Source organism: Periplaneta americana, chromosome 4 (genome assembly GCF_040183065.1).
Source record: "Periplaneta americana isolate PAMFEO1 chromosome 4, P.americana_PAMFEO1_priV1, whole genome shotgun sequence".
Classification (NCBI taxonomy): Eukaryota; Metazoa; Arthropoda; class Insecta; order Blattodea; family Blattidae; genus Periplaneta; species Periplaneta americana.
The window spans coordinates 101,233,616-101,255,876 of NC_091120.1; the positions used below are offsets into that span (position 1 = coordinate 101,233,616).

At 33.9% G+C, this 22,261-nt stretch overlaps 1 protein-coding gene across 9 annotated transcripts in view; it reads left to right on the forward strand.

Moving 5' to 3' along the window:
- Positions 1 to 22,261, forward strand: part of Hrb27C (Heterogeneous nuclear ribonucleoprotein at 27C) — a 127,352-nt gene that overhangs the window by 66,538 nt on the left and 38,553 nt on the right. For 7 of the 9 annotated variants that reach the window (XM_069823809.1, XM_069823815.1, XM_069823811.1 and 4 more), the window contains one exon: positions 15,974 to 16,114. In XM_069823809.1, the coding sequence (XP_069679910.1) occupies positions 15,974 to 16,114 (141 nt within the window). The remainder of the gene's footprint in view (positions 1 to 15,973; positions 16,115 to 22,261) is intronic. The other 2 variants (XM_069823810.1, XM_069823812.1) reach the window with 1 other exon arrangement.

Genomic DNA, 22,261 nt, shown 5'->3' on the forward strand with positions numbered 1-22,261 from the left:
ATATAACAGATTCACTACTGATGTCTATTATCAAACTTTTTCTAATTATAGAAAACTAGTAAAATCTAAAATTAAAACTGATAAAATTTGGCTCGAAAAAATCGATGAAAATTTAAAAAATGAACATAAGAAATGTTGGAAATATGTTGAATCATTCTGTAAAACTGATAGCCATCCATATGAATTAATTATTAAAGATAAACACCTTACTGATCGAAAAGATATTGTCAATGCAAATTCAATTCAGAAAAAGCTTAATCTTAAGGTACAAAACAATAAAAACAATTGTACAGACTATCTATACCTACACATGATGACGTAAGGAAATCAATTAAAAAATTACACCTGACTAAATCAGTGGGCATTGATGGTATTCTAAATTTTATAATAAAAGGGTGTTTTGAAATTCTATCTTTATTATTTCACATATAACTTAAAGTTTGAAAACTGGGATATTTCCATCTTACAGGAAATAAGCAACAGTTATTCCGGTCTTTAAAAATGGCAAAAGGAATGTAGTTAGTAACTACAGACCTACCTCTATTTTAAATAATTAAAAAAAAAAAATTTTTAACTATATTTCACAAACATATTTCTTTTTTTTTTGTTAAAAACAAATCAAATTCTACACAACACAGATTTACTAAATTCAAATCTACTACAACTAACCTAGTCTCTTATTTGAATCAGATAGTACCAGTTATTGAATCTCAGGGTCAAACAGATGCAGTATACTTTGATTTCAGTAAGACGTTTGATGTAGTTTCAGACTCTATTGTATTGTATAAATTAGATAATATAGGACTATTGGTAAGCTATGTAACCTGTTTTGAAAATTATTTACGTGATAGACAATCAAGTGTACGACTTTCGAAACTCTCTCTGATCCATTTAATATTTGTGGTGTGTTTCCCAATATCGGCTGCTTAAACTGTCTATTGATAATATAATAAATAACATCTATATGCATATTTATGTAATATTTGCAAAATACAGTTGTATTTGCTATATGATTTCACTTCATATCTTGTCTTGATTGATAGTAATGATATCTCTTTGCTTTCAGTATGTTTTGCATTTCTGACACATAAGTGCAATTATTGATTTTCACTTAATATTTTTTCTTGAATTGTGGTAGTTTGTATTTAAAATATATTTTCTTGTTCCTGCTTTCAAAATTGCATACTGAAATACCAAATTTGTCCATATATACCAGGAGTAATAAGTGCATTAGTTTTACTGTAATGGAAAAGTTCGTTCAGAGAAATTTGTTAACCTGTTAAAATGTAACTTGGACTTCAACAGTGTTGTGACCATTCTGTTTCGTTTTCTCCCCCCCTCCCCCGCCAACCCCACACTATCAACTTACATTTATGTGGTAATTTTATATCATGGCATCATAATTGCATGGATGATTTGCAAATAGTTTTTTTAGAATACATTTCTTATGTACACTATTTCTGAAGCTTGTTCCTGTCTTTTGTGGTATACCGGTAACTATATCATAGAAAAATGTTATGCTTAGATAATTTATTTCATCAGTATTAAAGAAAGATTTTGTAAAGCGTTAGTGTGTTATATGCATTTGTGTACAAGACATTTTCACACACTGTCACTGTGACCAGTGAAAATTAACAGCTGAGATGTGACAGTGTGACGAAGACACAGCAGCTTGCCAGTACAAATGCAGTATTGAATAAAGGTACATACTTCTGTATATTACTCTCGTGAGCATATAAATTACCATGCTTAAAATTGATATTAAGTTGAAAGTTTTGTGCTGTAGAGACACATCGGCATTGTCAATTCAAAATAATTAGGAGGAGCTAAAATGATGCTGTTGCTTGGAGAGCTATTGGACCATTTTATTGTTGACAGTCACTTTACGGATGTTTAATGTTACCATAATTATCTTCCGGTTATCTGCCTGGCTTCTGAATTAAAATATATCTATCGTAAACCTGAATAAAATGTATTACTCTGTCTTTATTCTTTGCAACAACTTCTTGCGTACCTGTTGCTTTGCTTACAGTTATCCTGAATATTAAAAGGGATGGACATAACGTAATTCATAGTATTATGTTCACTATTTTAACTTTGCTTACATTTTACTGTACAGTATGGCAGTTGGTAGTCTATTTTAATCTTTGCCTCTGCTTCATTATATAATTAAATCCCAAGTAACTTTTTGGTTATAACCCCTTTTTGTTGTAAAGTTACTCTGTTTTTACACGCATATCTTGTTGCTTATTTGTAAGAACACACTACTGCTTTTTTAAAAACCTTAAATATGCATCACAAATCATTATTACTGGTAATTTGGTTACACATAGGTCTGTATTTTCAGACTGTTTTGTTCGTGCTTAAATCATGTTGAATGACATCTCTATTCATTTGTGCACAGGCTATCCTTTTAATCAGCCTTTGTTTGTAGCACATTGCGTTTATATTTGTCATATTTTGTTAGTGGATCAAACGTACTTAAATTCTTAGGAGTTCGATGCCAATTTTGAGATTATCTTATCTATAAAAATCTGTTTGTGCACATATAAGAAAATTGTGTATTAATAAAATTACAGTTCAAGTTCGTACTTCGAGCATGAACATACTAGGAAGCTAATGGTTTATTTCCCTATCAGAAAATGTTACCCTAACTTTCAGTAGAATTTCGAATTAACAACCTCTTGGATGCATGCCTCAAATCTAGTAAAATTGTTTCTAGTAACACTACAGATATTGTGTTAGATTGAAAATTTCAACACTATTGTTGTCTTATAATTTATATAGCATGTGGAAATGGTTCACATACTCGTATTTTCCTATACAAATCCAGGATTTAAATGTGGGTATTGAAACAGCTGCAGTCCTGAACTAATTATTATTGGTCATTTAATATGATCTTAGTTTGTTAATAAATTGGAAGTTGTGTGTGCTGTCGTCCATTAAACAGCAATTTGTCAGATTTAATCAATATTATGCACTTTGAATGTGAAATTTCCTTTGGCAACTTCATTGTACACCACACTTCATGAAAGTATTTTATGTAATTTTTTTTCCCCTTGTGTAATATGGGTATTCACTTGATTTCTTACCAGTAGTAATTGAGAGTTGACTGCTTACTGATAGCCAGATTAAGCATGGAATGAATGCCTTCTACGTAGTTCAGATTTTATAGTACTCATTCTTCAAATAACATTTGAAATTTCGTGATTGTAGTTAAAGAAATTTGAAGTATTCGGAGTAAACTCCCCCCCCCCCCCCTAGCCATTTTGCACACTATAAAAAATACACTCGTTTGAAAGCACTTAGTAACAAACAATGCACTGAGGTTTTGGTTCACTCTCATTGCCACACCAAGTAAATCCAAGTTCCAAATAACTGTTGTCATATTTACGAAAGTATTTTTTCTTCGAATTGCTACCACTAGGATTAGATATTTCTTTAATGGCACTACAATCACTGATATTAATACTTCACACACAGCTTCTGAACTATTACCACTGCCTAAATGAAGCATATCATCACTTCCTTTCATTTCAAAGTAATGTGATTCATAGAATTAAAGGTCCTATCATGTTCAGTAATATGATTTTAAGTTCTGCAGTGTTCTTAACTTTATCATCCACTAGTTTTCTAACAAACACATTGCCAGTTTAGTAACATTTTTACTTGGAATGCAATTTTTTGCGATTGTGTTTTACTACGTTCTGTAGTTCACTTTTCGCTTCCTACATTACTTTTTTTTTTTTTTTTTTTTTTTTTGCAGAACAAGCACCTAGCTTTATAGGAATCATTGGGTTTACCTAACCAAACTTTAGACTTGGGATCATCCAACAAAGATCGACAAAAGTTTGTTTGTGTCATAATTTTTCTCCTTTTGCTAATTCCCTTCTTTTTTCCTCACTGCTCTTTAAGTGCAGTGGATCCTTCGGAATCACTAATTTTCACTTTTTTTTTTTTTTTGTAATGATTTAACACACGAAAGCTCTGTCATTAAGTGACTATAGCGAGCATGAGTTAGCACCACCACCCATTCATATTGTAAAATTGCCATGTAATGATCATGCTTCATTAGTCATCTCATGACCCATTTTATGTTGTTGGACGAATCGCTATGTATTGATTTTCTTATTATTTCCATATTTTGAAAAATCCCTACATTTCCTTGAAATTAAGTAAAAAATCCGTCAGTCCTTTTTGGCACAAAATATCCCTATGCTGAGGAATCAATGCCTTAACCTGGCAACACTGTGTATAATGGGTACTATTTAACAGAGGCATAGACAACTACTAATGTGTACCACATAAGAATTTCAAACAACTAACTGCTAACAGGCAAGTGACGAATAAAAAATGCATGGAATTTGTTATAATTACTTGTGATTAGCTACAAAAAATATAATTAGAAAAGTATTGTAATTTGAATTTCTGGATGTGATTCACCTAGATCTTAAAATTAGTGGAGTCTAAAATTTCTTATATCGACATCTGGAAAAACAAAAATAAAAAAAAAATTAATTTAGAAACCTGCCCGATTTTCAACAAATAAGGATGCAATTTGGCACATTCTATTATTGGTATACGACATACAGTATGTGACCATTTCAATGTGCAGACTGGTTTATCGGCAAAACTATTGAAGTCATAAATACATGAAAAGGTTTGGTACTTTGGTCCTCTTATGAATTCGGGTGGTCCCTGGCTGGGTTACAGGCACAGCACCAGATGTGCAGGGAAAACATGGCGAGAAACACCACATTCATAGTGCTTTAAATCACCCTTTTGTTGCTGAGAGTAGAGTGGTTAGTCGGTAGATGGGTAGGGTAATAAATTTCATAAAATGTCATTACTGGGAGATAAAGTGAAAGGCAATTGCCATGTGTCATTTTCAAACTTCGATATTTTCACTATAGTTGATATGCAATTCGTTTGAATTTTATTTTTTCTTCTGTCTTTTTTGAAATACCACAAAGGCAGACCTCGAGGACCACAGGTGGTCTGCGGACCATAGTTTCAGAAACGCAGCTATAGACTGTTTGTACAGTTCTGTATTCGTGTAATAATAATAATAATAATAATAATATGATAGATTCACATAATGACCCAATGTGGTGATCCTTTTAACTGTAGAAAACTGTTAGCATAGTACTACGCATACATTAAGAAAATTGTCAAAGTATTATTACATGTTGCCATTCATTTACTCGTTCCTCATATTTCAAAATTGGCAGACAATATTTTCGTATTCGCTTTTTATTCTGCTTCTTTCTTTCTTTCTTTCTATCTCCCCCCCCCCCCCCCCCCCCTCCAGCAAGGAGATTCATTACTATCAATTTCTTTTTAGAAGTCCTATACAGTCTATACCAAACTAAAAAAGGTATTGACAGTTAAGCAGCTTCAAGGCGTCACCATGGCAACTGCTCAAACCAGCCAGTCAAAGTCTATGGTGACAGATCGGCATTGCTGACTCTTTCACAGCCAGCACATTGGTAGCCAGCTGATTTATACCTATCGTAATTGAAAGTATTTCAACAAATGGCTTGATTAATTGAATTTTAATTGTTTGGAAGAGTTTAATCTTCATTGCTGTGTTATAGAAAGCATTGGCGTTCTGTTGTGGCTGTTGTTTTTGTAGTTATTCTGGCAGCGTGTGTATTTATATTACTGACCACTTTAATGCAAAATTTGCTACGAGATGCAGAATGTTCCACGGCAGTGTTTTTTCTCTGCATACTATCATAAATTTAGGTTTTAAATAATAAGAAAATAATTATGGCTACAAGATGTTAATGAGAAAACCAACACTATTTTTGTTGTTTTTCATGATTCCTCATGGGTCTGTGAACCAAACTTTTACTTAAGTATACCTCGTCGGAAAGTCAACATATTGCCTGCGTAAAATTTTAAAATCACTGTCCATATTTTGAGTAACGTAACTCCATTTAGTGATATGATTGTGAAAGGATTAATTTATTATCCATCTTGTAGGATCCGGTGTGTGTCGAGGAAGAACAATTGTTTGTATTACTACTTAAGTCTTGATTAGTGAAATATGTTACTAGTGAGTGATGTATGCAATGGAAGGAGAAAGGAACTGGCCACCCTACCCCATTATCTCCTGACTTAGATTCCTCATGAGTGATGCCTTGCTGATGTCACTTATGAGGTTCAAACCTGTTTTCGGACAGTTGGCTAAACAACAACTTGTAGGATAGTCAAATATAGATTCCTATTATTTTTCGTTCTAATTAAAAGTCATCGGGAGGAAATGTAATAGGTCTGATTGATTCCGTGTCACTCATTTATTACTTTTTATAATAATAATAATAATAATATTATTATTATTATTATTATTATTATTATTATTATTATTATTATTATTATTATTATTATTAGACACACATCAAAAAAAGTTTTGCATCACCTTGTTCCCAAGAGTTCCTGAACCTTTACATAAAAATGGAAGAGAGATATACAAAAGTAATATCAGCTTTCTTTATTGCTCATCAGAACCAAACATTACAAGTTCTACAATAATACAGCTTGACTTTCTCAATTTCAGTTGCTGACTACAACCCTAGATCATATATACTAACAGATAGCTCTTTTATATAGGCTTTAGGGTTTGCAGTCGAGGCCGGCTTGATGTAGTTCAATAATCAACAGATGGCACAATGACCAACACCATCACGAGACACGAACTCTGAACCGGTCTGGTCTGGTCGGTCTAAATCGATTATTTCTTGCTTACGAGATATTCTCGTAAGCAACGGTATGTACTGTCGACAATTGATGACCATGGATAAATATTATTGGCCTATATGACCTAAGCAAGTTCGGAACGAGGGAGTTCTAATTATAGTTGTCACGTGGGCGAAGCGGAGAGATAAGATAAAGTACGCCTTTGTATTGAATAGAATACAATGCAGAGTCTCACGCAAAGCCAATCTACCTAGAATTTTTAGACCATGTTATAAAGTTATCGATGGGCTAAATTATGATTCGTTATCTCTTCTGTTTTTATATATTTGTAGTGAATATTATTTATATTATCAACTGAGTGTATAACATAATTTATCCGTTAATTGATATTTCACTAATGATAAATCCAAAGAACAATGGGAAATAAGGGACTAAACACTGAAAAATAAATAAAATAAGAGAATTTGACGTTCATAATTATAATGTTGTCGGAGTTTTGTTATACTTTACTTTGAATTATTTTAATTTGCACCACAAAAACTTATGAAAATTAATGTTAACATTACCTATTTAGTTATGATAGTAGTATATTGGAAAATTTGTGCATATAGCCTGATTACAATATATAAGTAATCCTATCCTAACCTAACCAATGGTAGTCTTGTTTATTTCAGACATGTTTGTATAATTATACAAAAACAAGAATAATCTAGTTTGCAGCCTGTGATATTGTCTCGTTTACAGTATTATATAATATACATATTACGATATTTACTAGGTACTTTAACAATATATAGTTAATAATATAAAATATACAGGCCTAATCCATTACCAAGAAATAGCCCTTCCCTCATATGTTCAATACTGTTTACCTCAAAAGGCCTTCAAACCTTAAAAACTATTAGAAACTGGATTAAAATAGTCATGTTGATGTAGGCCTACAACATTACATTTTTTGTCACTACTCCTGATCCCATTCTAACAGTTTCAGGTTTTGTAATTTGTAACAATACTAACAATACTGATGGGCCATTCCATAGTCACACACGTAACATTTTCGAAGTAACTATGATCTTCACAGGATACTTAATCAAATACTTATGAGTTCATGAAAGACACATCACTGTTTTTTAACGTAAGCATTCCAAAATATAAACAGAAAATCATAATGAAAAGGAATAATTAATAATGTAAAAAATATTAAATATTATATGGTGTGACACATGAACATTTTCTTGCCACTTAATTTATTACCAAAATGGAAAATGTTCATATTATTGTGCCAAATGTCATAAATGCATTTAGTTGTTTTTGAAACAATTAAGACATTTGTGAAGTACATGTAACTGCTAAATCGCATACTTTAATAAAAATAACAGTGCCATTAACAAATAAAATATTACAAATTATATTGTGACACACGAACATTTCTGTCAAGTTGATTACTAATCTTTTCAAATGCATATAGAGATTTACCGTATACACTGTGCCTACAGTTCTTATTATACAAAGCAACACTTGATTACACTAAAGTGTCCACACCTGTGGAGTAACGGTCAGCGCGTCTGACTGCGAAACCAGGTGGCCCGGGTTCGAATCCTGGTCGGGGCAAGTTACCTGGTTGGGTTCTTTCCGGGGTTTTCCCTCAACCCAATACGAGCAAATGCTGGGTAACTTTCGGTGCTGGACCCCGGACTCATTTCACCGGCATTATCACCTTCATATCATTCAGACGCTAAATAATTTAGATGTTGATACAGCGTCGTAAAATAACCCAATAAAAAAAATTACACTAAAGTACACTTTCAGATTTAAAATATCCACGGTTGTTTACAACTATATGTGGTGATATCTCCTGTGTAATGTCAAGTAACAAATACATCAATATAGGCTATCCACTTTTTCTGCCATTTGTAGTACTTCCCTTTTTTTAACAACACAGACGCTTTAAATTCTTCGCCACTACAAGCTTTTGTAACTTCCTCTGCTTATCTGACGTCTTTTTTTAAATTGATTATTTAACGATGTTGTATCAACTACTAGGTTATTTAGCCTCGATGGAATTGATGATAGTGAAATGATATTTGGCGAGATGAGGTTGAGGATTCGCCATAGATTACATGACATTCGCCTTACAATTGGGGAAAACCTCGGAAAAAATCTCAACCAGGTAACTTGCCCCAATCAGGATTTGAACCCGGGCCCACTCATTTCACGGTCAGATGTGCCTACCATTACTCCACAGCAGTGGACCGAACATGGGTTATGTACATTAATTCTTTTGACTTTCGGTTAGCTTTCTTAAGAATACGCATAAAGAAATGTAGTGTTTTCCAGGCTATCCTTGTAATATTAGTGACTTATTTCAACCAGTTTGTTACTAAAATATATACAGTACCTAAGTGTTTACTTGTGACACTGGTGATCCATTTAATTGGTATATGAGACGAATTTAATTTTGTGTTTTACAGAAGGATACATATTGATTTACTTTTGCTCACATTGATTTTAATTTTATTTGTTGTAGTCCAGTTTTCAATAACGTCAAGCTAGTTTTGCAAGGCGGTGATATAAGATTTATCACTAATTTTTTCTGTATATTATACAGTCATCCACGAATAACCTTGCCTGAGAAGTGACATTTCTATTCAAATCCTACAATAATTTTCAGTAAATATTTTGCACCGAGAAGCTATTATACATTTAATTTTACTTCTGAGACCAGTGAAATATATGCCAATTTTATTAGAAATGTGCATGTATAATTATCCAATAGCATGATATTATCTGCAACAAAAACTAAAGGGCATGAAAGAAAAGAAGAAAACATTAATGCTGTGGTTCTTAGAGTTCCATTAGAGTTACACGTTCATTGTCCACTGAAAGTTGTATTTCTCTATTGAAGTGTAAAAGAGAAACTCTCATAAATTATGTCAGAAACAAAGAAAGGCACCACCCAAATATGTGGGATAATTAATTTAATAATGTTATTACCGGGACTTGAAAAAAAGCAATCATATGTAATGGGTGGGGAAAAAAATACTTTTTAATCCCGCTTCTATAGTTCGACAATGCTGACTATTCAGAGTTTTGCCTGACAGATGAGCTACCATAAATTCCTTGAAGTCCTAGTTATTACTGAAGCCAAATGTGTGTCTCTTGTCAACAGTCCATTTTATTTATACTTGTTAAGACATCATTCATAGACTAGTTACTGCTTTCAGTTTTGATACTACATACACTGAAATTAATCTATTATTATTCGTCCTATTTATACATTTATATTGAATGATTCGGTCTACCTTCATAACACATCTCATCAACAATACTCGATAAGAGTTGAATTAGCTTCCATGCTGCGTTGTATTTATTTTGTCATGTTCCTATAGCAGGAATATTAAATAGGAATTCCTTAAAACAGATTTATATTCACTCCTATGCCTTTATATAGAATACCAGTACATATACTGTATTTCTTAAGATTTGGTTACTTTATAAACAGTATGTTAGTGCAAGAATTCTTTTTTTCATATTTAATGATTCTGGCATGTGTCAATAAATATGCTTGAGACCTCTGTCTCTCTGAATTACTCTTTACTAACTGGAAACATATTCCAAATTTATATTTTAAAAAAGTATTAAAATATCCTCACAATTTAGAGCATAACAATTCCCGAAATAATCATCCTACATTAAATTATGAAGATAAAAATGATTCAATCTATCGCTTGTAACAATACCTTTATGGTCCTAATAAATTAAGAAATAATTTACATCCAACAGATTTATTTTAAAATGGCCTGCAGTTATTATTTTGAATTTTATTGTACCTTAATAAATTGAGTTAAGGTACAATAAAATTTCATCAAGTTTCAAACAAAGTAATTCCATCTTTCCAACAGGGGGACAATAAATAGTTAAAGTAATGCTAAACTCGAAAAACTTATTGATGCAACTTAATTTCATATTCTATACCACTACTAAAAGTGTCCTATTGTTCATACTGATTCAAGATGAATAGTTTCTTAGTCCATTCCACTTTTTTTATTGTCCTTCCCATTTCTATTTCTCTCATTTTTAGTAGGTACTTCACATGTATATGTTTTATTTTAATACATATAATGACCATGAAGATATTTGGATATGTCTTACAAAATTCTTGCTGAAGACCATTGTGGTAATATTCTGCCGCATCTGTAGTTTGTACATTTCGAAATTTTCGTGCTTCAGCCCAGAATTCAGGCGGGGGGAGGGGAGGTTGATGTGCCAATGTAGTTTTCCAGAATATAATAATATTCAAAACATTCTCTAATAGGAGGGGCCTCTGATATTAGCTCTGCAAAAAATCTGATATCGGTACTTCTGTTGCTGGTAAATAAGAAAGAACGAAATATAAAAATTTTTAACCACTTTCGAATTTCAGGTGCTTTGTGTCTCAGCTGCTGGTTTGATATACTGTTTGTTTCCTTTAATTTTCCAGAGCAAAAACTGTCCTAAGCGAAATTTACACTCTGTAATTTTAACACTGGGAACATTTATTTTGGCAGCATTGTGTGATGCTATTTCATAATATAACAAGAGCTTGGAAATGATTAACTGCTAACTACTTACCTGGGTGAAGCGGTTCCTGTGATTTCTGAAGTGAAAACCGTTCAATTTATAAGGAATTTTTTGTGGAGATGCATTTGATTGTATATGCAAGGTGTAAAAGTGCCGAAACTAACTGACCTCCAGTGCTGTCATGGAGGCCACACGAGGCCATATATCGTATGGAACCTACAATTTTTTTTAATTAATCGTATGGGGAAATGAAAATTTTGTCTGTAAGGAGCCATACGGCATATGGGTGCCTAAGTTTTGTACGTGGAGATCTATACAGATCTTAGATCATCTCTTCCTGTTCCTACTGTACCTACCGCCTATTTTGTTTGATGTTCATAAACAAAAATTATCCACCTCTTCAGCACTGGAATCCAGAATTATATAAAATAATGGTTGAAAAACAAGAAGTGCTGCAAATATACACTCCAAGATTCATCGAGACAAGTGTGCATCTATGGTGGTGCTACATGGTGTATTCTTTAAATCAAACTTGTACAATTAAATTGTAAAGCAAAACAATTTCTTTACTTCTTCTTTAATATTAAACAAAATAATTAAATGACAATTGGAGAAATAGAGAGAGGAGAGTAAAATATATTTCAAGGGAGAAAACAAGGGGTGGGGTGTATGGCCAAGAAAAAAATTACCATGACAGCACTGACCAAACCTAACCTGTTACAGACTCACGTATGTAAGGTGAATAAGCTGAGTATGAAGGAAACTACCTCAGCGCTAATTTAACTCTTATAGATGAACTATATAAAGAACTTCAAGTGTCAATATTGTCTCAAAGGTTTCTGTGTAACAAACTTCATTTAGAAATGCCCATCTGCGATTATGTTAACTGTAGAAGAAGGAAGAAATATTGTCGTCATATGAAGTTACTCAAATTTCCAATTAAGGACAAGGATAGGCTACAAAAGTTATTTTTCATTTCACCCTTATAAATTGAACGATTTTCACTTCAGAAATCACCGTAACTACCTCAGCACTAGTTTCAGTAATTTAAGGACCAGTATAAAGTAAATTTGATTAAAATGAGAAAGAAATTCGTAAGGGAGGCGGTCAGGAGGGATTCAGGTTGTCTACTAATTCGTTGCAAACAACTATTATAGGCTATTTCATTTGACTAACGATGATTTGTAGAGAGCAAAATACCTACAGTAGGGTAAAGAATCTAAATCAGTACGTTTGAGAACGGATATAAAAGTGTCAGGAAAATAACAGAATTACCGTATATTGCAATTAACTCTGCATTGGCAGAGAAACCGCACAGGGTATCGTAAATCTGCTGTAAAAAAATGCATTCAGAGCGAATTTTCCAGCCTGATATCTCGCCCAAGTTATGGACGTAATTCAATACCGTAAGACTGATATAAAACGAATACTAGAACAATTTGTTAACCAAAGACGATGTTCAGTAGTTATTTAACAACATACAGAGCAAATAAAAACGCAAACGCATATTCTAGCAATAGTTCAGATGAAAAGAAAATGATTAGTAAGACCGCTTATTCGTAAAAAGAACACTGCCAGCTGTGTAGCCTACATGAAGCAATATATCAGGTCTACGTTATGAACACGTTGAATTTAATGCGGACGAGAAACGTACAGTTATTATTTATCTGCTTCCATATCGCATCATATAATACACCTGTAAAATGAAAACATATAGGCCTAGAAAAGAGTAGACATGTTTGGGGGGAGGGAGTTGTAATTCTTCCCCTTTCGGATAAATTTCAGAAGAGGGATACCTGCTTTTCCTTCATATTCAAAAATTGTAATCTAGTTCACACAAAATAAATTAGTGCCTTTTCGTGAGCATCATGATGTGCATTCAACAAACGCAGACAAATCTGCTCTTTTTAGTATTTTGTGATAATTGTTGCTAGGGAGGTATTGTATACTGAAAATTAAAAACAATTAGATTTCGTACATCAAATGATGACAGATTATATATTGAACGCAAACAACATTATATCAGCCATGTACCAAAATGTCATCTATGTGTGTTGATGAATTTGGGTAAAACAAGCTTCTGTGTACTACAATTTAGCGACACATCAAAGTCTTATTGTCACATAACCTCACATTACAATGAGAAAGAAATTTGGAGGTGGCATGACGTAAAAAAGTCATCCCACAGTCGTATTACTCTATGTACTGTTCAGGTACTCTGCCATCTAGTGTTTGTTATTGCAAGCTCATTTCTCGACACTAGCGACGCATAGCGTCCGTTATTTTCCAGTTGCGTCTAAATTTAATATAAGCTTGGTCAATCTGTTTTATATATGATCTAGGCTACAACCTACACCAGTACCTTTAACATCTGGGTCCTCTTGTAGTCCATGCTTATATTTGACGTGGCATACTGTCCATAAGTTCATCAAGGCACTATTGGTCCAGATTGTCCCACACCTCAATGGCGATTTGGCATAGATCTCTCAGATTGGTTGGTGGTTATTTCGTCCATAAACAGCCCTTTTTAATGTATCCCAGGCTTCTTCACTCATGTCACGTTATATAACATTTATTGCTCTTTTATATTCATATGTATAACCACAATATGACAGTCTCTTGCATACAGAACATTCTCATACTAACACACTACACATTTTTGTACATCTCTCTATACATTTGATTTTTGTTATTTGAATATTATTTCATGCCTGATGATGCCCCTTGGAGAGTGAAAACGTTTGCAAGTGTAATTAAAGGCAAATATATAAAAAAACAGTGATATGTAACTTGTTTTTTGTACATTTTGTTAAGCCATAAAGATTGATTATTCAAAATACTGATATGAGTAAGAGTAGTAATTGGCTTAGCTGATAATTAAAATCAAAATGAATTTTAAATCTTCAATAGAGTTCATGTCAGGGGAACATGCTTGCCACTGTAGTCTAGCGATTTCGCCATCACGAAGGAAGTCGTTAACGAGAAATGCACGATGGGCGTGAGAATTATTGTCCATTAAGACGAATGCCTCTCCGAAATTCTGGCGATACGGTTACATTGGGTTGGAGGTTGTTATCCCTGTATCGTATAGCCATTTCATTGCCTTACATGACTACGAGTGGCATATGGTGGCCCCACATAATGTCACCCCACAACATCAGGGAACCACCACCTTGCTGCACTCGATGGATAGTGTCTTAAGATGTGCAGCCTGATCATACTGTCTCTAAACACTGCTCCGACGATCGTCTTGTTGAAGGCATAGGCGACATTCATCTGTGAAAAAAACATTAAGCCAATTCTGACAAGTCCATTCAGTATAAAGTCTGTACTGCACCCCATGATGTTTAGGTTTCAATGCTGGACCTCGCCATGGATTTCGAGAGTGAAATTGTGCGTCATACGCCTATTTCTTACAGTTTGAGTTGAAATATGACGATCTGTGGCTGCACAAAAATCATTATTGAGCATGAAGGCATTGTGTTCGGGGTTCCTCCAAGCTGAAATCCGTAAGTAGCGATCGACTGCAGTCGTAGCCCTTGGACGGCCTGTGCGAGGCAAGTCATCAACAGTTCTTGTCTCTTAGTACCTCTTCCTGACACACTGTGACAATGCGAACATGATCTAATGTCGCATTGACCTTATAGCCATAGCAGAACTGCAGACAACATGAGTAGTGTACTTTCTATTGTTATGACTGGATTTGATCGGCTGTCTTACCTGCTCTGTTTGATAGGTACGGCTCATGCATGGTTGTTTACACTTTGTGCATCTATGGATAATCTAAGGGGCTATGTTATTGATTCAATTTAAACATTCAATGTCAAGGTTCAGGAACTCATGGGACGGAGGTGATGCAAAACTTTTTTTGATGTGTGTATTTGTCTAGTCAAAGAGTCCGTATGAAACAAATTTACGAATTCGCGTCAGCTGCTCAGTTCTGACACGGCAGGCAGGCAGCGCAATCAACCGCACTGCACTAATGCACAACTTTAAAATATCGCTCCCTTCCCTCATGTTAGAGAGGAACTGTCAATACCTTTCTAGTTTCATATAGACTGTACTTAAATATTTGAAGTGTTACGTTGAATGCCATTTGAAGTATCTAAAAAATTGGTTTGATGCAGCATTTTGATGAAAACTAATACTGATCACTGTTAAGAATTAATACTTTGAATGAAAAGTATGCTCTTGAATATAGAAACTGTTCTATGGTGGTTGAAACATGACCTTAGATGCGCTCTGGATGAAAATGTTTGTACTTCATAAGATTTCTGTGTGCTGCCACCCATGTAACCTGCGTGAGAGGACTAGACCATGCTTCAACTACAGTGGAATGGGTTCTAAGAAAGAATTATGATAACAGTCAAAAAATGAAAACCTGTGTTGGTGCAAATAAAGTTAGCATAAAAATTACGTAATTATAAAGTAAATTCCTCTTTGCTAGATGAGAAAATCGTGTTAAATGTTTGAGGATTTATATGGCAGAGGACTGAAGTTATTTAAAAGTGTACATTTGCTGTACTAATTAATGAGATGCACACATTATATTGGGAATTTTTTTTATAATCCTTTGTCAGTTTGTAAGAAATTATATTGAAATACTAAACATTCTTTATTTTTTATAATGGAAGCTTTATTTTACTCCACTGTATTTATCTTTTTTATTGTATTTCAACTTGGAGTACATCTGTGTTTCTTGTTCTGGAAGCAGGTTATGGTACTCCGTCCGGTCCAGGTGGGTACCAAGGTTGGGGTGCTCCTCCCGGACCTCAGGGACAGCAAATGCCACCACCACAGTGGGGATCGAATTATGGTGGGCCTCCCCAACAACAAGGATATGGCTCCTACGGTAAGATACTTGAAAGCTTTCTCTTTGCAACAATACAGTCCCTCAATGAATTTGTCATTGCATGTGAATATTAATTTTGAAACACAGACCTGTGAAATTTTTGTGTCATGCTTTGTAAATGTGTGATGTAATGATGATTTAAAGGCTAGAGTACAGAGGCTTGTGTTTTCACTTGTCCTGCGATCGAAATTTGTTCTACTGAACATCACTCATTTGACACATGACAAATTATTTAAATTAGGACTTTTTGTTGAAGTATATACCATATAATATTACAGCATCCAAAAGTACTGTGCATTGAATTGTATCAGTTTACGAGTACAGAAATAAAAGTTGACTATGTTATAAATCTAACGTTACTACCAATTAACAATTTATTCCTTGCACTTGTCAGTAAATATGACAGAAAGAAAGTTGCATATGTAATTTAATGTAAGAAAACATTAAAACTTGGTAAAAATAGAAGAAAAGTAACATTTTTATAAGAAATGAATGTAAAATGAATGAAGCAATAAGGTTTGTGTTGTCAACACGTTTCTCTTTCATCCTTAGTGAGTGAACAAAGTGTAATGTAGTTCTGTAACTCCTTTCATAATAATGCATTCTGTAATTGTTCTCACTGATCTACAAGATGTTCAAGTGAGAGTCATACAACTAGACTTACAAGTGAGGCACTATTTTTGTGAAGTAAGAGAACATAAATATATGTTCTAAGCAGAATTTGAATTATAAGGAAAGGTTTTAATGAAAAGTATATGACGTGATAAAGGTTATAGGCTAGCCAGTTAAAAATAACATGAGTTCATTGAGGTTCTGTGACTGAGCAGGAATGCTATCAAATCTCCTGACGACAATAATGACGAAACTTTTTGTGGAGGACGAGCATGAGATCGAAGTAACAGGTGTGAAGTGCAGAATTTCGCAGTCGGCATAATTTGTCCAACACATTATGAAACAGAGGGGGTGTGCCCTGTTACATGTATCCAGACACCTTCCATGCATAGCAAAGTGAGGTTGGTACTGTGGTGCACTCAACTGGTTGCATATAAAGAATGCAACTTAAAAATGAAGACATCAAGAAGCCAGCAGTACTTTGTTGCTTTAGGTGGTATGATCTTTTTATGCAGATTTACGTCCCTTGCTAAATGCTTTGGCTGGCAAACTCGTATCTGTTTGACCAGACCAAAAATCAGTAACAGAAGGGATGTTACTGAACCTTACTCCTCCATGACAGTACGAGAGCTGTGAACATCTTACTACTGGTGCTGCAGTTAAATTCTGCTGTGTAAGCAGATTATCTGTGAAACATAAGTGTGAGAGAACTCCCAATGGAAGGTAGCTTGGCCTTGGCTGACATTTCGGGTGAAGAGGAGATTTTTTTCTTAACAGATATGCAGAGTGGTGAGGTAGCAGTCTCTTACGAGAGTGGATAGTAAACACACGTGATTGTTGGTGGTTGTATGTGGTGTGGTAGGAAAGGACAGGTGAATTACAAAATAATAGGCCTGATTTAATCTTTGAGTGTTCATTTATAGTTCAAGTGCCTGTACTGAATTCGCGCATGTGTCAGATATTATTTGAAGAGAAATTTCCACATGTTCGGGTTTCAGGTTTTGCTATGATTTGTAACTTTGTAAATGAACTCCTGATGACATTGGACACTGGTTGAAAAATTCCTGTAAAAATCTCTCTAAGTCTCTTTCTCAGCAACCTGGAATTTCCTTTGCTTCTGTAAAAGAGGCTGCGAAGTTGCTTAGATGAAACTGTATAAAAATACTGAGGTGCAAGAACTTAAACTGTCTGATTTAGTACTTAGGAAAAGATTTTGTGAATGGGTTTTGAATAGAGTATATGACAAAGAAATTGACCCAAATCTCATTTTGTTCCCTGGAAGCTGGAGCCTGATAGTAGAGACGAAAGATGCACTGTAGTATGTTTCTTACACCTCTCGGCAACGGGTATCAACAACTGCCAGGAAGTGGGGAAGTTTTGTGATTTGAAACTTTATTGTGAGAACTTTGTACAATACCTGCGATCTTGATGAATATGCCAAACTATACTTTGCAGACTACCTTCAATTTTATGTAGTATGGAACATTTATAAAGCTCTTTTCTGAAAGGGGGAGGGAAAGACTGCCATTTACAATACTGCCTATACAATAGGTCATTTTGGGTTATACTATAACTTCGTGTGGGTTTTATTAAAATAGTCAGTTTCTAGATTGTGATCCTCTTGTCAGTTCTTTTACATGTCAGGTTTTACTGTAGTTCATTATTCTCCACAGATCTCCAGTGATTATGATATGAAATATGTTAAATATAACTGATATTAATCTGTATACTGAATGTAGTTCACGAATATTGTGTTCAATTTAAAAATTAATTGCATGAATTGCAGTTCAAAGTACCTGACTTAAGGGCACTGGGTAGTTACGGGGCTGTTTCGAGTGCTCAGAATATAGACATTTTTAAGCCTCTGTATTTTTCGAACTGCTACAGATAATTATATGGAATTTTGCCATAATATGAAGCTAACTAAGAAGATTTTAATGCATGTAGTTGGAAATAATTTCTTTACAGGTTAATTTTTTAAGAATATTTTTCATTGGCTGTGCACTAATTCGTTTTTTACTATTCAGGTACACTTTTCTCAGAAACTGTTTGAGATATCTTAATGAAATTTTTACTGTACATTTTTAAAGACAAATACTACAATTTCCAGCAAAAATTATGAATCTGTGTCTTTTAGTTTTTTATTTTAAAATTATTTTTAATTGCAAAAGGTTAAAATTTTCTGAACACAACATTATAAAATTATTTTCTTTAACCAATATATGTCATATTGATCAAATTTGTGGTGAAAATTGTTAGAAATGTTGTTTATTACAACATATAAAAATTTGACAATCATAGGTCAAACAGTTTCTGAGAAAAGTGTATCTGAATAAGAGCATGCAAACAAACAAAAAATTAGTGTACAGCCAATGAAAAAAAAAAATCTTAAAAAAAAAAAAGCAGCCTGTAAAGAAATTATTTCGAACTATATGCATTAAAATCTTCTTAGTTAGTTTTATATCGTGGCAAAATTCCATGTAATTATCTGTAGTAGTTCGAAAAATTCAGAGGCTTAAAAATGTCTACATTCTGAGCACTCGAAACAGCCTTATAACTACGCAGTGCTCTTAAGAACCCATCCAATCAGTATTTCTCATAGATCCATCTTTTGTATGTGTGAGTTCCTTTCTTAGAAGTTACTTCTACATTTCTACAATTCATAAATTAGTTTATAGTCGAGTACCGTATCATTACAGATAATTAAAGGATATGGGAAAGACAATGGTAACCTTCATTTTTTAATTTTTTAGCCAAGTGGGGAAAATACAATCGAAACCTATATCAAGCTAAATGAAGTTATGAATTCAAGAACATGATCCGATATGATATGCTGCCAACTAACGTCATATCCTTGAATTCTTAACTCCAGTTTTGTGCAGATTTACCATCATATTTCTGCACTTAGCTACAGAAATGTAAAAATGAGGGTTATCACCATTGTTTTCCTCCCATACTCTTCAATATTTTACAGACGTGTATGAGGAGTGCTGGAATATTCTAAAATATAGAAGAAATTTTCGTTTCATTGTAATTACGTGTTGAAGTCTTACAATCTATGTCTATAATAATTTTATATAGATGTGGGATAAATCGTAAAACAGTGAACACCAGTAGGGGAAGTTATCCCCACCTTTGCTGCTCGGCACCTCGCTTGCCTGCTTTCTCTCTCTACTATCTGCCCCACTTCGGTGGATCACTGCCTACCGCCTCACACGTATTTCATATTTTACAACACAACACAATACAACCAAATTAATGTGCATTAGACAACAACCACATACGTACTAAGAAATATCCAATGACACACATTGCATTTCTGCAATACGTTATGGCAGTTCCCTTGAACATAAATAGATTCATTTTCCCTTCTACCACCAACTCGTCTCGGTAGCTGAGAGGTCTAAAGCGTGACCAAAAAGTGTGCGTGCGTTTCGTTAGGAAGATCAACAGATCGAAAACTACCCTCCGCAAAATCATAAGAAAAAAAAAAAAAGAGAGACATGAAGCAAGGAAGAGAGAAGGAGAAGCTGGAGAGGGAAAGAGTCCGCAAAATCATAAGAAAAAAAAAAAAAAAAGAGAGACATGAAGCAAGGAAGAGAGAAGGAGAAGCTGGAGAGGGAAAGAGGACGAAGTTCCTCTTTTGCTTCGTAGATGCCGCATTCACTCTTTTTGTTTCACTTTCCTCCACTAGATGTCACCCCACTCTAAACCCCTATTTCCACTCTTTCCCACTAGAGTGTGTGGTGAGCTTGTAGGGGAAAAGTGGAAAGGGGTCATGGGCGGAGCTTAGCGTTCGCTGTTTTACGATTTGCCCTAGATGTGTAGGTATAGTAAGAGTACAAAGTTCTACTCTTAATAGTACTCAATTGGGAAACTACTGTACATTTTGTAAAGTTGCGAAAGGACTTCTTGTACCCCATCTTTTGAATGTTCGGACTTTTCTTTGTGTGTATGCAGAGCTTGTGTTTTTGGTACTTACGATAAACGTGAAACATGATTTTCAGCTGTGGTTACAGGTGTGTACACATTTAGTATGAAATTTATTTCGTCTGTGCATGAATTTCCGCGAATTTTACATTTGCAAAAGTCTTAATTTGAGCAATAGACACGAAAAATGGTGGTTTTTAATTTTTTTTTTTTTTTTTTTTTTTAATTTAAAAGCAAATAACTAATTTTTCGTGGAAATATTGGATTGGTACATAAGTTCGTTGCGTTTTTCTGTAGTTTCATTCATTTAATAGAACTATAGTGACACAGCTACCTTAGCAACAAAAAATGCTATCAACTTATGCACCAACCCAATACTTGGGACATATCTTTTGGTTTTCCCTTATTTAGATACGTTGGGATTCACTGTCATTGACAGAAATTACTTTTGCCTGCCAGTTTATACCTTGATTACCCCTTGGGAACATTGTATTTAGTCTGTATGAACATAAAAGAAGGATTTTAACAGTACTTCAGACAATGAGTATTTATCGAACAACTGTGCATATTTCAACACAAAAGAGGGAATTTAACGGTACTATACTTCAGGCAAGTGAATCTTTGCGAACTATTTTCATTCTACTTGGTCGGTTTAACAGTTTCCAAAGTGAAGTAATGGTGGGAAGATGAGTCCAAAATCAGAAATGAGTGTGTCTTCTCGTGTGATGGAATACCATAGACGTGGGTTTTATTTAATGATAATGATACTCTGTGAAAATGTGTAATGTTAGAATTGAGTGGAAATGTTATGATTAATGTGCAAAACATATAAAAAGTAAATCTCACGGAAAAACTATAGAAGAACACTCAAAAGGTACAAAGCAAACCCTAAAGAAGAAACTATTAATTCAGAGCTCCTTCGAAATCCAAAAGATGGATAAAACCAACGAAATTCAATTTCATGGGTACTACATGAATGTTGTTAAAATTGTATATTGAATGTTAAGTTGAATATAGTAGAACTCTGATTATCTGTCACTCTATTAACCGATTGGTGGATTATCCGACTATCTTTTTGTTGCTCTTTTCTTTCTTTCTTTACTACGGAAATAAACATGTAAGAAACTTAGTACTATACCTTATATTATAATCTTATTTTTTCTAGAGTGTTTTATTGAAAACCTTTACCTTTACATAGTACTGCTGCAAGCAATAAGAATGTTACTTGAAGGTGTTTTTCACAACTTGTAAAATAGTCACTACCTACTTTCAAAGAAATAGTCCAAAGAACTTTTGCACAATATATAGGAAACCTATGCAGCATTCAGTCCTTGTCCTACTGCTCGAATGCCTGTACTTTATAACTTCTATGCAAAATATCTTCCACGGGTGCCAAAAATGTTTTGTTAAGTATCGAAATAAAAAAGCAAATAATTAGAATTTTGGGAAAAGAAAAATAGTGGCTTGTTTCGCATCAGAATACGTGATTGGAGTTACAACTGTGTGCAATTTAATGAAAAATAAGGTTAAAGTGTATAATGTATGTAGATCTACAACAAGACTCCTCTACTATTCCTATCCTTCTGCAAACAACCATGATAAGAA